This window comes from Oncorhynchus kisutch, linkage group LG24 (assembly GCF_002021735.2).
Source record: "Oncorhynchus kisutch isolate 150728-3 linkage group LG24, Okis_V2, whole genome shotgun sequence".
Classification (NCBI taxonomy): Eukaryota; Metazoa; Chordata; class Actinopteri; order Salmoniformes; family Salmonidae; genus Oncorhynchus; species Oncorhynchus kisutch.
Genome location: NC_034197.2, coordinates 35,452,231 through 35,465,933, shown reverse-complemented (window position 1 = coordinate 35,465,933; position 13,703 = coordinate 35,452,231). Strand labels below are relative to the sequence as shown.

Here is a 13,703-nt window from a genome sequence, read left to right as displayed (position 1 = left end):
AAAATACCAGCTACTTTGGCTTCTGAGATGAGAGGTAGGTTCTGACACCAACAGATTTGCAGACTGAGGCCAGGGTCCCCCTGTGGTGTAATCACCATTTATTAAACGTACCCTGCTTTCTAGATAAACCTATAAGAGCATAATTAAAGTTTATTAGCTGGTCTTACCAAAAGACTGCAATGTAATCTGGACCATGTCTCCGTTGCCATATGGTAATGATCTACACCCCCCTTCTGCTTACACATGAAAGAGACTTGAGCTATGTCAACTCTTGAGCAAGTGCTTGGTGGTGGCAACGTCTGTTGCTATTCATTCATGCCAATCTAATACAAATGTGAAATATGATTTTAATATATTCCCTAGTTTGTGTTTGGATTTGACTTCCCAGGCTCGTGGTAGAAAGGATCTTTTGGAAATAAAACCAGTGAGACAAAAGTCAAGGTAAAAAAAAATATTTATTGAGAAACGTATAAAAATATTTTTAACAATTTACAATTTGGATGAAAAAAACTAAACAAGCCACACTCATACAACTAGAGGTGAAAACAAGTTGATGCATGTAACAGTCATTTCATCCACATCAGACAAATACAGTAACAAAAAATGTCATCAGTAGACATTCAACGTTACATTAAAATGGAAGTGCTTTGAAGGTTATTTACACATATACACATCTGCTCAGAAGATTTTAAACCATAAATATGGTCAAAATATATTTAAATAATCTGTGGGCCCTTCAATAACCGTGGAATGAAATATACAGCCAAAATTCTCTTAAAATAAATAATTCCACGTAGCTCGAGTGAAAGAAAAAAACCACAAATAAATATTATTCACAATGGCCTCAATGCTAGCCTGGTATGCGAAAGACAGATCCATGTTTACACAAACAAAAGAGCAGGACATTTAGTGTTTCAGTGTGGTGCTTTGCATTTCAGTGTGCATTAACATCTGGATGAGTGGTAACTGTGTGGACAGGAGTTCAAAGCTCAGAGGTGGATGCAGGAAAGTGAGGTAAGTTCAGTTCTTGTTTGCACCATATGAGGTTGTCTTGTTGCTGTCGACATTGGAATATGGCATAGGCTTTACTGATCTATGCCTATGAGATAGGAAATAAAGCCTTGTAAAGTATTATTTTATTCAAGTATTTCCAGGGTCCCAACAATCTGACTCACAACCAAAGGCATTTAGATCTGCTTCCTCTGACTCCCACTCATCAGTGAGCAACAGAGTACAGTGGCTGGTTGGTAGCTAGTTACATAACAAAGACTGTCCACTTGTTCATGCCTTCAGTAGAACAATCACATGGGTAGGGATGAACTCTCTTCTGGTGAACATAATCTCACACCACAGCCAATATTATAGAGCAAGTCCTTCGTAAGGGTGAGAATAGCTTTCGCTATTACAAGTAGCTATTAAGGACTTTGGTTTTCATGAAGTCCAAAAGCTGTGTGAACAGGTGGGGTCTGGCCACAAGAGAAAGAGGGAGAGAGATTTAACAACAGTCATCTGTAACTTCCTCCTGTATAACATATGTTGTGTTTCAGTGTACGGCCACATCAGTCCTCTGGGTGCACCACTAGTCTCTGTCAGTGCAGCCATGCAGTCACTGGGCCACCACGGTGGTGAAGGCAGTCGGCTCAGGGCTGATGCTGTGCAGTCGGATCTCGTTGCTCTGCTCTGCAGAGGACACTGTGCTCTGCATCCACGGGTGATTGATGATGTCCTCAAACGATGGCCTCTCAGCAGGTCTCAGGGACAAGCACAACTTGATCAACTGCTGGCACTCTGTAAGAACAATGGGGATAACGGTCAGTCGGTTCTTAGACTGGACACACAATGACTAACATTCCACTGGTTTAGGTTTGAGGTTTTGTTCCAGTTATCGGGGCTCACCTGTGGAGATTCTTCGTCTGAAGAGCACCTGGCCTCGTACAATCTCCTCGTCCTGCTCGAAGGGGATATCTCCACACACCATGTCATACAACAGGACACCCAGAGACCAAACCGTGGCTGACCGCCCATGGTACCGATGGTATTTGATCCATTCTGGTGGACTGTACACTCTAGTGCCTGTGGATATAAAGAATAAGAATGATAGTTAGATTAAATGAGGTGTCTATTTCTACAAATATATATTTTTATTTTATTTTTAATTGGACCTTTATTTAACTAGGAACACATGCAATAGAATATGTTCAAAATGGACAAGTATAAAAATAAAAGACTGGGGAAACATTTAATAAATTGTGATATTATGGATTAAAATATTATAAAACAATAGCTGCACCTCCTATTGGGGCCAGGTGACAGTGAGCATGACAGGTGTGCGTGGGAGGAGAGTCAGGTGACAATGTTGACAAACTTTGAGTTGTAAAAATACACTTTTCCTCCAAAGGGTGGCGCTCAAAGCAACACATTCGGTAACCCACTAAAATGGGCTACGGTTAAAGTCTATCAACTGGTATGCTTACCGTCGAAATCGGTGTAAACAGTGTCTTTGAGCAATGCCCCGGATCCAAAGTCAATAAGTTTAATTTCGCCCGTCCGAAAATCGATTAGGATATTTTCGTCCTTGATGTCCCTGTGTACAACCCCACAGTTGTGGCAGTGTCGCACGGCTTCAAGAACCTGGCGGAAAAAGTTCTTTGCCAGCTCCTCTGGTAAGGCGCCCTTCTCAGTGATGAAATCAAACAGGTCCTTGCCGTTCTCCGGTCGTTCCATGACAATAATAAAGCTGTCAGGTCGCTCGTACCAGTCCAGCATTTTTATTACCCCCCGAGCCCCATTTCCAACTTTCTTCAAGAGTAGAATCTCCATAGGGACGCGAGAGCCATTGGGCTGAAAACAAAATAGAAATATGTTTAATTTCAGGAGACAATATTACAACATATGATTAACAACTATCCCTTTAGTTAAACTTGTTAAAATGCACAACCAAAAGAATCCTTACCATCTCTCCCCAATCCGAGACCCGATCCTTGGCCACATGTTTGACAGCAACCTGTGTGAAAGAAAAACAATCTAACATGAAATTACATGAGCAAACATGCAACAACAACGAAAATGCATCGATTAAACGGACTTGGATGTATAACACGTTAAATATTTTCAAATAATGCGAAAGATACTAACCAGTGCTCCATCTGAAATGGTCGTGCCTGAATAGACTGTGCCAAACCCGCCGCTTCCCAGCACAGCGCCGACCTGGTAAACCTTATCAAATGGCTCCCTCTCCTTCCCTGTGATTAGAGATGTACACACGGTTAATACAACGCTTCAAACTAGTGCAATGTGACATGGCTGAATGCAAAGCATCGAAATAACAGAATAGGAAAACGATGAATTAAAATTACAATAACATTTGTGTGAGCCCAGCTAGATATAGTAGCTGGTTAGTAAAGCTAACATTTAACGTTAGCTAGCTATAGCGAACAACAAAAGCTTAATCTAACCTTGGTGAATTTGAAGCTGGATTTTCGCCGGCATATCAACGGTGGAGATATGAGCGAATGAGTTTAATTTCGACAACAGCATTCCCGTAATCCACGAAATTTGTGATTTATTCTACAAATATTCCGTCGTGGGATACAGTTCCACTATCGGGCGTGTGATCCACGTTGTTGTAGCTGGGGGGGAAAATGCGTCAGGAATGCTCTCTAATCCGGATCTCATGAAGACTCGTATTTGATCCTTGACCATAAATGCTTCGGTATCCAGTGAGTAGAAATAACGACTAGCCCAATGATTAAAAAAATGACTATTAACAACCTCAATAGTTGTAAACAGTAAGTCAAATTAAAAGAAAACCAGCTCCTAATACGTTTTAGTCGCAAAGACACCGGCTCCTTGGATTTGAGTAAGGGCAGCGGAAGGACAAATATATATCTATAGTAAATGGGAGTAGCCACAAGATCTATCGTCATTATTTTCTCCGCCCACCAGTCATTCTCCACCAATAGTAATTATTATAGACGATCCAAACACACGTCAATCACAGAATTTAGAAGAAAGAAAAGCCTAACCGGCTAGACTAGACGTGGCGGGAATTAAAACGCGGCAAAATAAAGACACTTTTTTTTTGTGCACTTCGGAAGGAAATACAAATACAATATCTACATGGGCAAACTACCCCCTCTCCTTGCATGCGAGCTGTAGTCTGCACGGGAATGTAGGGAGGGTTACCATGGGCAAACTACCCCCTCTCCTTGCATGCGAGATGTAGTCTGCACGGGAATGTATGGAGGGTTACTGTTACGGAGTTCTTATGTTGCATGCTTCATTCAGGCTTTGACGCAACATCGTTTTATAAGAACATTCTTTTTTTGTTATACTATCAACTGTTGTTTACACTATAGTACATATCCTTTACCCCAAAAAGGCTATGCCAGAGTTGGTTTAGCCTATATGCATTATGGAATATAGTGTGATCCTAATGCAATTTTATGCAGCGAGATTTCAGTAGATTTTTTGGTCTAACTTTACAAAAATGCTTCATTAATATTGTGTTGCAAATATGTCTTCTGTCGCAGGGATATAATGTAGCTCATTCGGTATCAGTTAATCAAGAACTTGGGTCTATTGTATTAACCCCACAATATGCTATAGCCTATTATTTTCACTTCAGGACAATGCAGTGTATTGCCTATTCGAGGGGAGAACTAACCTATAGTTTTTATTTGAATTGGCGAACAATAGTAGTCTTCTCGACACTAAAGCGCTATGTATAATAGCCGCATACCATACATTCTTTCAAATTGGGTGGCCTCGTTTTTAGTTGGTTGCAGGATGTGGGAAACTCGAGATAAAAGACATCCATTTACCCCCCCCCCCCCCCCCCCCCCCCCGGGACCTTCTTTTCCCGCGCAATACATCATTGTTTGAACGCCCTCCTCCTCTCTCTCTCTCTCTCTCTCTCTCTCTCTCTCTCTCTCTCTCTCTCTCTCTCTCTCTGAGTTATGGTTTGTTTGGCTATTCAATGTCATGGTTGACTATATTAATGATACTATCAGGCTTTGATATGTAAAAGTTTATCTGCAACATATTTGGTCATTTTGTGCCATATTGTCATTGAGTAATAGCCCAAGGAAAAGCTCCTCAAACAAAGAAACCACTTTTAAATATAACATCAAATAGGCTATATATACAGGTAACTGCCAAAATAAAGGAAACAACAACCTTTTTGATTTGTTTTACCTTAATTTAACCAGGCAAGTCAGTTAAGAACAAATTCTTATTTTCAATGACAGTCTAGGAATGGTGGGTTAACTGCCTTGTTCAAGGGTGGCACAACAGATTTTTACCTTGTCAGCTCGAGGATTTGATCTTGCAACCTTCCGGTTACTAGTCCAATTCTCTAACCAATAGGCTACCTGCTGCCCCCAGTGTGTGTTTTAATAGGGCGTTGGGCCACCATGAGCCAGAACAGCTACAATACACTTTGGCATAGATTCTTCAAGTGCCTGGAACTCTATTGGAGGGATGTGACACCATTCTTCCATGATAAATTCCATCATTTTGTATTTTTTTGATGGTGATGGGTGGGAACATCATCATACTATACTGGCATAACCATGGTAGCCAAAATAATAGCCCGCCCAGCTTTTTCATACATGACCCTAAGCATGATGGGATGTTAATAGCTTAATTAACTCAGGAACCACACCTCTGTGGAAGCACCTGCTTTCAATATACTTTGTATTCCTCATTTACTCAAGTGTTTCCATTATATTAGCAGTTACCTGTATATATTTATACATTTTCATTTGCTATTTTTATTTTTTTTTTACAAAGAGGGAAGAAACAAATGTGCATACATTGCATTGTAAAAATAGTAATTATGTAATGAAACTGGTACAGTGTTTAGGCTACTCCGTTGTTTATCAATGCAAAGCATTGATGCGATCCATTCATCAATACACTGGACTGCATAAAAAGTTTTGTTTATCCACAAAGTTTATTTCTGCTTATGGAATGTGCAATAACCTCGAACACATAGGCCTTTCTAGGCCTACTACCTGATAAGGATCTCATATGTGTTACAACCTTTATACACTTTTGGTGTAGACCTACACTGTCCAGGCGACAGGGCAGAGGGCAGGGACTTTAATCTTATTTCATAGTAAATTGGCCAGGGGATGCGTTAAAGGGTGTGAACAGGGGTGTGAAAAATGAGCTGCAGGAGAGCAATGAAATGCCAGTGTAAGGTCCGCACTTCTCAGTGACGATACTAAGGTGCCCGATCAGCAAAGTTTGAGTGACAGCAACATAGTCTTTTATTAGCTGCACTTGGAAGCATGCATTATTCCAGCTGCCCAGTCCAATCATCTAACTTAATTCCCTTCACATCACCCGGTGTTGGGTGCCATTTGACAACATTCTATTCACAAACCTGCTCTGATATTAGCCCTGAAAGTGACAGCTTTCTCACCTCCGTAGGTCACTCTGGGCCAGACACTCCTTTCTGCGACAGGAATGGACCAGGGTAAATATCACTCCTCTGTGGAATAGGCCTACAGTACGAGTCCTCTATCTACTGGTTTGATAGCAAATCAGAAACAACTTCAAGAAATGTTGCTTCCATTTTTTGGTCCAATGGAAAGATCACAATTTGAATATTTCTCAATTTATTTTTTTGTGTTTGTGTATATTTGTATTTGGCCTTGTTATGTAATTTCCTCTTTATGCAATATAGATGCCGCAAACCAAATAGTGCCAAGTCATCCAGTTTAGTTATACCATGACTCCAGAGCAGGAACCTTTTGCTCTGTTCTGCCCTGCACTCCACCCTCAGACATTCTAATGACATTTCCTGCATGACACAAGAAAACGTGTTTGCAGTAACTGTCTGCTGTAACTGGATGAGTTGACTGAAATACTGACCGATATGTCCAGGGTGATGTCTTGAGATGTTGCTTCAATAAATCCAAATAATTTTCCATCCTCATGATGCCAACTATTTTGTGAAGTGCACCAGTCCCTCCTGCAGCAAAGCACCACCACAACATGACGCTGCCACCCCCGTGCTTCACGGTTGGGATCGTGTTCTTCAGTTTGCAAGCCTCCCCCTTATTCCTCCAAACATAACGATGGCCATTATGGCCAAACAGTTCTATTTTTGTTTCATCACACATTTCTCCAAAAAGTTCAATCTTTGTCCCCATTTGCAGTTGCATACCGTAGTCTGGCTTTTTTATGGCGGTTTTGGAGCAGTGGCTTCTTCCTTGCTGAGCGGCCTTTCAGCTATGTTGATATAGGACTCGTTTTACTGTGGATATAGGCACCTTTGTACCTGTTTCCTCCAGCATCTTCACAAGGTCCTTTGCTGTTGTTCTGGGATTGATTTGCACTTTTCGCACCAAAGTACGTTCATCTCTAGGAGACAGAATGCGTCTCCTTCCTGAGCGGTTTGACGGCTGCGTGGTCCCATTTAGTTTCTGAGCTCTTGCCTGATTTCTTTTGATTTCCCATGATGTCAAGCAAAGAGGCACTGAGTTTGAAGGCAGGCCTTGAAATACATCCACAGGTACACCTCAAATTAACTCAAATGATGGCAATTAGCCTATTACGACAGGAACAAGCTTCTAAAGCCATGACATCATTTTCTGGAATTTTCCAAGCTGTTTAAAGGCACAGTTAACTTAGTGTATGTAAACTTCTGACCCACTGGAATTGTGATACAGTGAATTATAAGTGAAATGATCTGTCTGTAAATAATTGTTGGAAAAATGACTTGTGTCATACACAAAGTAGATATTCTAACCGAGTAGCCAAAACTATTGTTTGTTAACAAGAAATTTGTGGAGTGGTTGAACAACGAGTTTTAATAACTCCAACATAAGTGTATGTTAACTTACGACTTCAACTGTATATAGCTTACTCGCTCCATAGCATGCTGATCTGTCCATTGGTGAGGTAATTTCATGTCGAGCTAAATATGAAAAACATTTTAATTTCCAGAGGTTTAAAAAGGAACAGAAAGGAACCCTAACTTTGTTTTGGTTCGAACCGGTTGAAACTTCATTTTTCATGGTCGCAAGAGTTGAAAGAAACTGAAAAAAGAACGGTTCTGTTCCGAGTGAAACAATTGGAAAATAATTTTGGTTCCAACCCCTGGTAGAAAATGAACCTATCTAGCACGAAAGGCCAGCGAAATGTAGACTTTCAAACATCGCATGGTACAGATTTTGGACCTGAATAACTGTAGAAAGTGCTGGATTGGCTGACCAGGGCCCAAAATCCATAGACACACTCAAGCTAATTTTTTTACTCTTCCTGTTACACTATCCCACATATAGATGTAGTAATGTACACAGACTTAAGGGTAAAACAAATGTTTCTAACAAAATAGTGTTTTTTATACACAAGTGCAAACTTCACGGAGTAGGCCATTCAAGGAGCTGATGTGACGTCGTCGACCTCCCTTGCTTGAGGAACAATAGAGGAGCAATAGAGAAAGGTCCAACCCTCCCCACTTGTGCTTTGTCATGAGGATACCTGGACCACCTAGTGAGATGTGCCTTTTGTTAAGCAAATCAGGTGCTAAATGAGCTGAAAAGGAGACTGGAGTAGGACTTTAGATTCCATCCCTGCTTGACAAAGATTACCCTACAATTAGGGGAGGGTCATAAAGCTGCCATTTGTCTCAGCAGGGGGAACAACTCAGCCCAGAACAACACACCCAGCATGCATCCAGTCCATTGGGCTGCAGAAAACATGCCAGTAATGTTTTTTTATTTTTTATTGAACCTTTATTTAACTAGGTAAGTCAGTTAAGAACCAATGGGACTCACGGCCAGATGTGATACAGCCTGGATTTGAACCAGGGTGTCTGTAGTGATGCCTCTAGCACTGAGATGCAGTGCCTTAGAACGCTGCGCCACTCTGTATTTATTAGAAGTAATATCAAGAAGGGATTAAAAAAAAAAAACTTTTCTGATGGCTCTGGCTTTCTGAACATGGCATGTCGTTTCCCTTATTCCAATTCTGAAACTATAACCCTGCGAGCTTATTTTTCTATGAGTGTGATCACCAAAACTGACTCATTGGTTTTAAAGTTGTCAACAACATGTTTTCCCTCTTCTCTCATTCTGAAAAAAAATGTGTGATGAGAAAGATGGAATCAGCAGCAATGTCCCCTTAAGACAGAGGACCAGGAAGTCACCTACACATCCAGCCCACCACGCCACACACTGTCTTTTCTCTGAAATACCTCCCAACAAGGAGGTGAGCAGAATGGCGTTATTTTGGAGTTGTTTCAAAGGATGAGGGTTTGGTGTGTAGTCTGAGCACCTCCATCATCAGGTAAGATAATCGCAATTGTCCTTGTCTATTGGTTGGGGGTTTATGCTGCCTAGTCGGTGTTCTGTCAATTGTGATAAACAAACAAAACGTTTCAGCGATCGCCAGCGCTTGGCTTTGCACCAATCACAGCATTGTCCTTCCTTCTCCTCTGGCTGTGGGGGTCATGGAAAGGGAAGAGGTTCTCTGGAATGTGCTGAACTAGAGAGAAGGTACTCCTTCCCATGGAGTTTAAAGAGGCCAGGGGGATGGGTTTGTATAAACAATTGTCCTGTGACAAACAACAGTATAAATAACACTGTTGTGACCATAGAAATACGAATATAACATTTTTTATTTAACTAGGTAAGTCAGTTAAGTTCTTATTTACAATGTCGTCCTACCCTGGATGCCACTGGGTCAATTGTGCACCACCCTATAGGACTCCCAATCACAGTCAGATGTGATACAGCCTGGATTGGAATCAGGGACTGTAGTGACACCTCTTGCACTGAGATGCAGTGCCTTAGACCACTGCACCACTCGGGAGCCCAATTAGAATACGTATTGCATAATTTAATAGGATCTCTATGGTAGTGACACATTAAACCGTTGTCACAAACAACAAACCCCCTGTAGAGTTTAGTAGGAAATGTCTTCTGTTTCTATTTGCCTTTTCTTTACGTTAGAACAACTCTTCTCAATCCATCTGTGTGACTGTTTAGTTTTTGTATCTCCCCTCCCCCAATGTTTACAGTTGATTTCCATGCTGCCGTGGGGTTTTCCCAGGCCTAGTCTACTTCTCCATGTTCAGTTTGAAAACATCCTTGTGTAGTGGTGATGTCATGGCCTAAAAACCGCCCGTAACCATGGGAAATCCCACACCAGGAAGTTCAGACAATGTTTTGACTTGATTATTAAAGCAGAGCACCATAGCCGTTTTGACAGAACAATTCAGATTCCCATGCATAGACAACAAAGTGATCTGCTTGGGAAATGAAACAGCATGGAACTAATTCACAGCATTCTATTTGTAACTTTTAACATACATGAATATTTGGTGTATTGTTCATTTTCAATGTGTCAAAGTACATTCAAAATATTTTCCCTATAGATTCCAATGTATATTTGTGTATGTGTGTGTGTGTTTTGTTGTGTACTATGTTCCATCTCCTCTTCTCCCTGGTTGTTGGGTTAACCTTAAATAGCTGGCAGAAAACCCTCCATCTCCTCTTCTCCCTGGTTGTTGGGTTAACCTTAAATAGCTGACAGAAAACCATCCATCTCCTCTTCTCCCTGGTTGTTCGGTTAACCTTAAATAGCTGGCAGAAAACCCTCCATCTCCTCTTCTCCCTGGTTGTTGGGTTAACCTTAAATAGCTGACAGAAAACCATCCATCTCCTCTTCTCCCTGGTTGTTCGGTTAACCTTAAATAGCTGGCAGAAAACCCTCCATCTCCTCTTCTCCCTGGTTGTTGGGTTAACCTTAAATAGCTGACAGAAAACCATCCATCTCCTCTTCTCCCTGGTTGTTCGGTTAACCTTAAATAGCTGGCAGAAAACCCTCCATCTCCTCTTCTCCCTGGTTGTTCGGTTAACCTTAAATAGCTGGCAGAAAACCCTCCATCTCCTGGGCCTGCCTCTGACTGCTTTCTTTCCCTCAGCAGACGTGGATAAAGAAAGACATGCTCTGGGCCTACTCACACACCGTCCCACCCTCCTCCATTCCCATGCCTGAATAGGGCAGAGGAGCCATGCTAATAGTTAGCCATGGGTTGAGCAGGACGATTAGTCTGCTCACCCTGTGGGCAGGGTGTGAGTTCAAGGACCACATTCTCAACCAGTATCTGTCTAATGATTACATCCTGCTGCCACCATATCAAAATAAGCTTCTTCTTCGTGACTCTTTTTTGGTTTTCCCTCTTTCTGAATGGACTGAGATGGGGAAAAAAAACATTATTTGTGTGGTTACATATTTTTTTTTAAATGAACAAAACAGAACATACAACACAACTTAGTGCACACCTGCATCAATATTCAGGAGGGTTAATCATGTTTTCTCATATAATTGACACCATGTTTTATGGTATGTTCCCATTCTAATGAGGAGGCAAATGAAAGATCAGGATGCGGCATTAATATGGCTGCTCTCCTTCCTGAATGTAGCCTCCGTTTACTTTTCTTGCCTGTCCTTCTCTCTACTTATTGGCAGCACACGGCTTCTCGCTGTACTTTTCCTTCGGTTGACCTGATTTTTATAGTCACGTTGAGAGACTTTCTCTGGGTAAATGGGAGAGGAAGCATGTGGTGAATGTAGTTGCAACATAAATCAACCTCCTGGGAGCCAAAAGGTGCTGCTCGGTTAGGGGAGGGGCCTAATAAGAGAGGGGGAGGGGCAATGATAGCCAAGAGATAAACCATAGATTTTTGTTTCATCTTAAACATATAGTATATCAATTTATAACATTTTTGACATGCGTTTTCTGGATTTTTTTGTTGTTATTCTGTCTCTCACTGTTCAAATAAACCTTCCTTTAAAATTATAGACTGATCATTTCTTTGTCAGTTGGCAAACGTACAAAATCAGCAGGGGATCAAACACTTTTTTCCCTCACTGTACATAATATGACATTTGAAACGTCTTTATTCTTTTGGAGTGTAATGTTTACTGTACATTTTTTTATGGTTTATTTCACTTTGGTTTATTATCTATTTCACTTGCTTTGGCAATGTAAACACATGTTTCACATGCCAATAAAGCCCTTGAATTGAATTGAATTGAAACAGAGATAGAGATAAAGAGAGAGAGATACAATAGAGATAGAGAGAGAGAGAAAGAGAGAAAAAGAGAGAGAAAGAGAAAGGGAAATAGAGAGAGAAAGAGGGAGAAAAGGAGAAAGAGAGAAAGGGAGAAAGAGAGAGTGAAAGAGAGAGAGAGAGAGAGAAAGAAAGAGAAAGGGAAGGAGAGAGAAAGAGAGAAAAGGAGAAAGAGTGAGAGGGAGAAAGAAAGAGAGAGAACATATGTGAGTGTATGAGAGCGTAACAGAGATATTTGGGATCAGTCACTGACTGCTCTAGTAGCACACTGTCAGCGCGTGTAACATGAGTTGTTATATAATTCATGCTGACAGGTAGAGCCACGTGAGCATCTTTACCTTTCACCCAAGGTGTGAATTTATGGACTTCAGGCATCGCCCTGACGCCAACACTTTCACTTTCAATGAAGAGAGAAGAGTGTTGAAACCGTTTTAAAATGCACTGCAAGTTTGGTCAGATTCCTTAACCCCCAGTTTGTGTGTCTCTCATTCATCATTTCATCTGCACCACAACCTTGACATTGCAGGATCAGAAAATAGAGAAGTGCGTATAGTTATATGACCAAATGAAACACTCTCTGGCACTATAAAGTGGAGAGTAAAAGCTATTCTCGTATTTGTGAGACACTGCTGTGGAAAGCATGGCAAGAGCTGGTTTCCCATAGCTTCACACAGACAGAGAATTAGAATCTCGACACTGAGACACTCACTCCCACATTAAAGACTTATAGGGTATGTACTGGAGAACACAGTGTCCCTGCCCCAGTTGTAGAGAATGATTTACGATAGAGGGAAAGAAACATTATTCCCTACCACTGAGCATGGTGCTCTGACCTGCCATTCAGAAGTACTGTGTAGGTCAGAACAGGGCAGTGTGGTGGACAGATGCTTACTGAGATCAGACTGGTCCTCATGGAATAGTATTTTAAGTAACTGAAGGTCTTTCACAGTAATATCCCGTGTGGCTCAGTTGTGGGTTCGATTCCCACGGGGGACCAGTACGTTAAAGTACGAACATATCCACACTCACTACTGTAAGTGGCTCAGGAGAAGAGCGTCTGCTAAACTACTGAAAATAAAACATATTTTAAGTAATTTAGAGAGAAATATAGGCCTACTGCAGAGGCTAACAGGTGGATGTTACCTAGACATTTCCAGATGTATTATTTTGGTTGTGGGAGGCCCCAGGGAAGCGCAACAGCGTGGAGCCATGCCGATGTCCTGGAGGGCCACTTCACCCCATAGCTCCAACACAAAGCACATGTGTCCAGCAGCAGTTAACAAGACAACACTGTACAGCACAGGTGTTTCCTCACTACACCCAGAAGAAAAGGTGCCATCTATAACCTACACTGGTTCTTTGACTGTCCCCATAGGAGAATCATTTGAAGAACCCTTTTTGGTTCTGGGTAGAACACTTCTGAGTTCCATGTCGAACCCTTTACACAGAGGGTTCTACATGGAACCAAAAGAGTTCTACCTGGAACCAAAAAAGGTTCTACCTGGAACCAAAAAGGGTAAATTCTATGGAGACAGCCAAAGAACCATTTTTGAACCCTCTTCTTTAAGAGTGTACAAAGTAGCCTCGGGCAGGAGGACTGGAATGTGA

At 41.5% G+C, this 13,703-nt stretch overlaps 1 protein-coding gene across 1 annotated transcript; it reads right to left on the bottom strand.

Moving 5' to 3' along the window:
- Nucleotides 1–436: 436 nt before the first annotated feature.
- pim1 (Pim-1 proto-oncogene, serine/threonine kinase) lies at nucleotides 437–3,892 on the bottom strand. Its single transcript, XM_020459258.2, has 6 exons — nucleotides 3,456–3,892; nucleotides 3,136–3,242; nucleotides 2,954–3,004; nucleotides 2,475–2,841; nucleotides 1,897–2,073; nucleotides 437–1,788 (listed from the first exon to the last, which is right to left on the bottom strand). Exons 1-6 carry the CDS (start codon nucleotides 3,535–3,537, stop codon nucleotides 1,607–1,609), a joined length of 966 nt encoding a protein of 321 aa, XP_020314847.1. The 5' UTR covers nucleotides 3,538–3,892; the 3' UTR covers nucleotides 437–1,606.
- Between the last annotated feature and the right edge of the window lie 9,811 nt (nucleotides 3,893–13,703).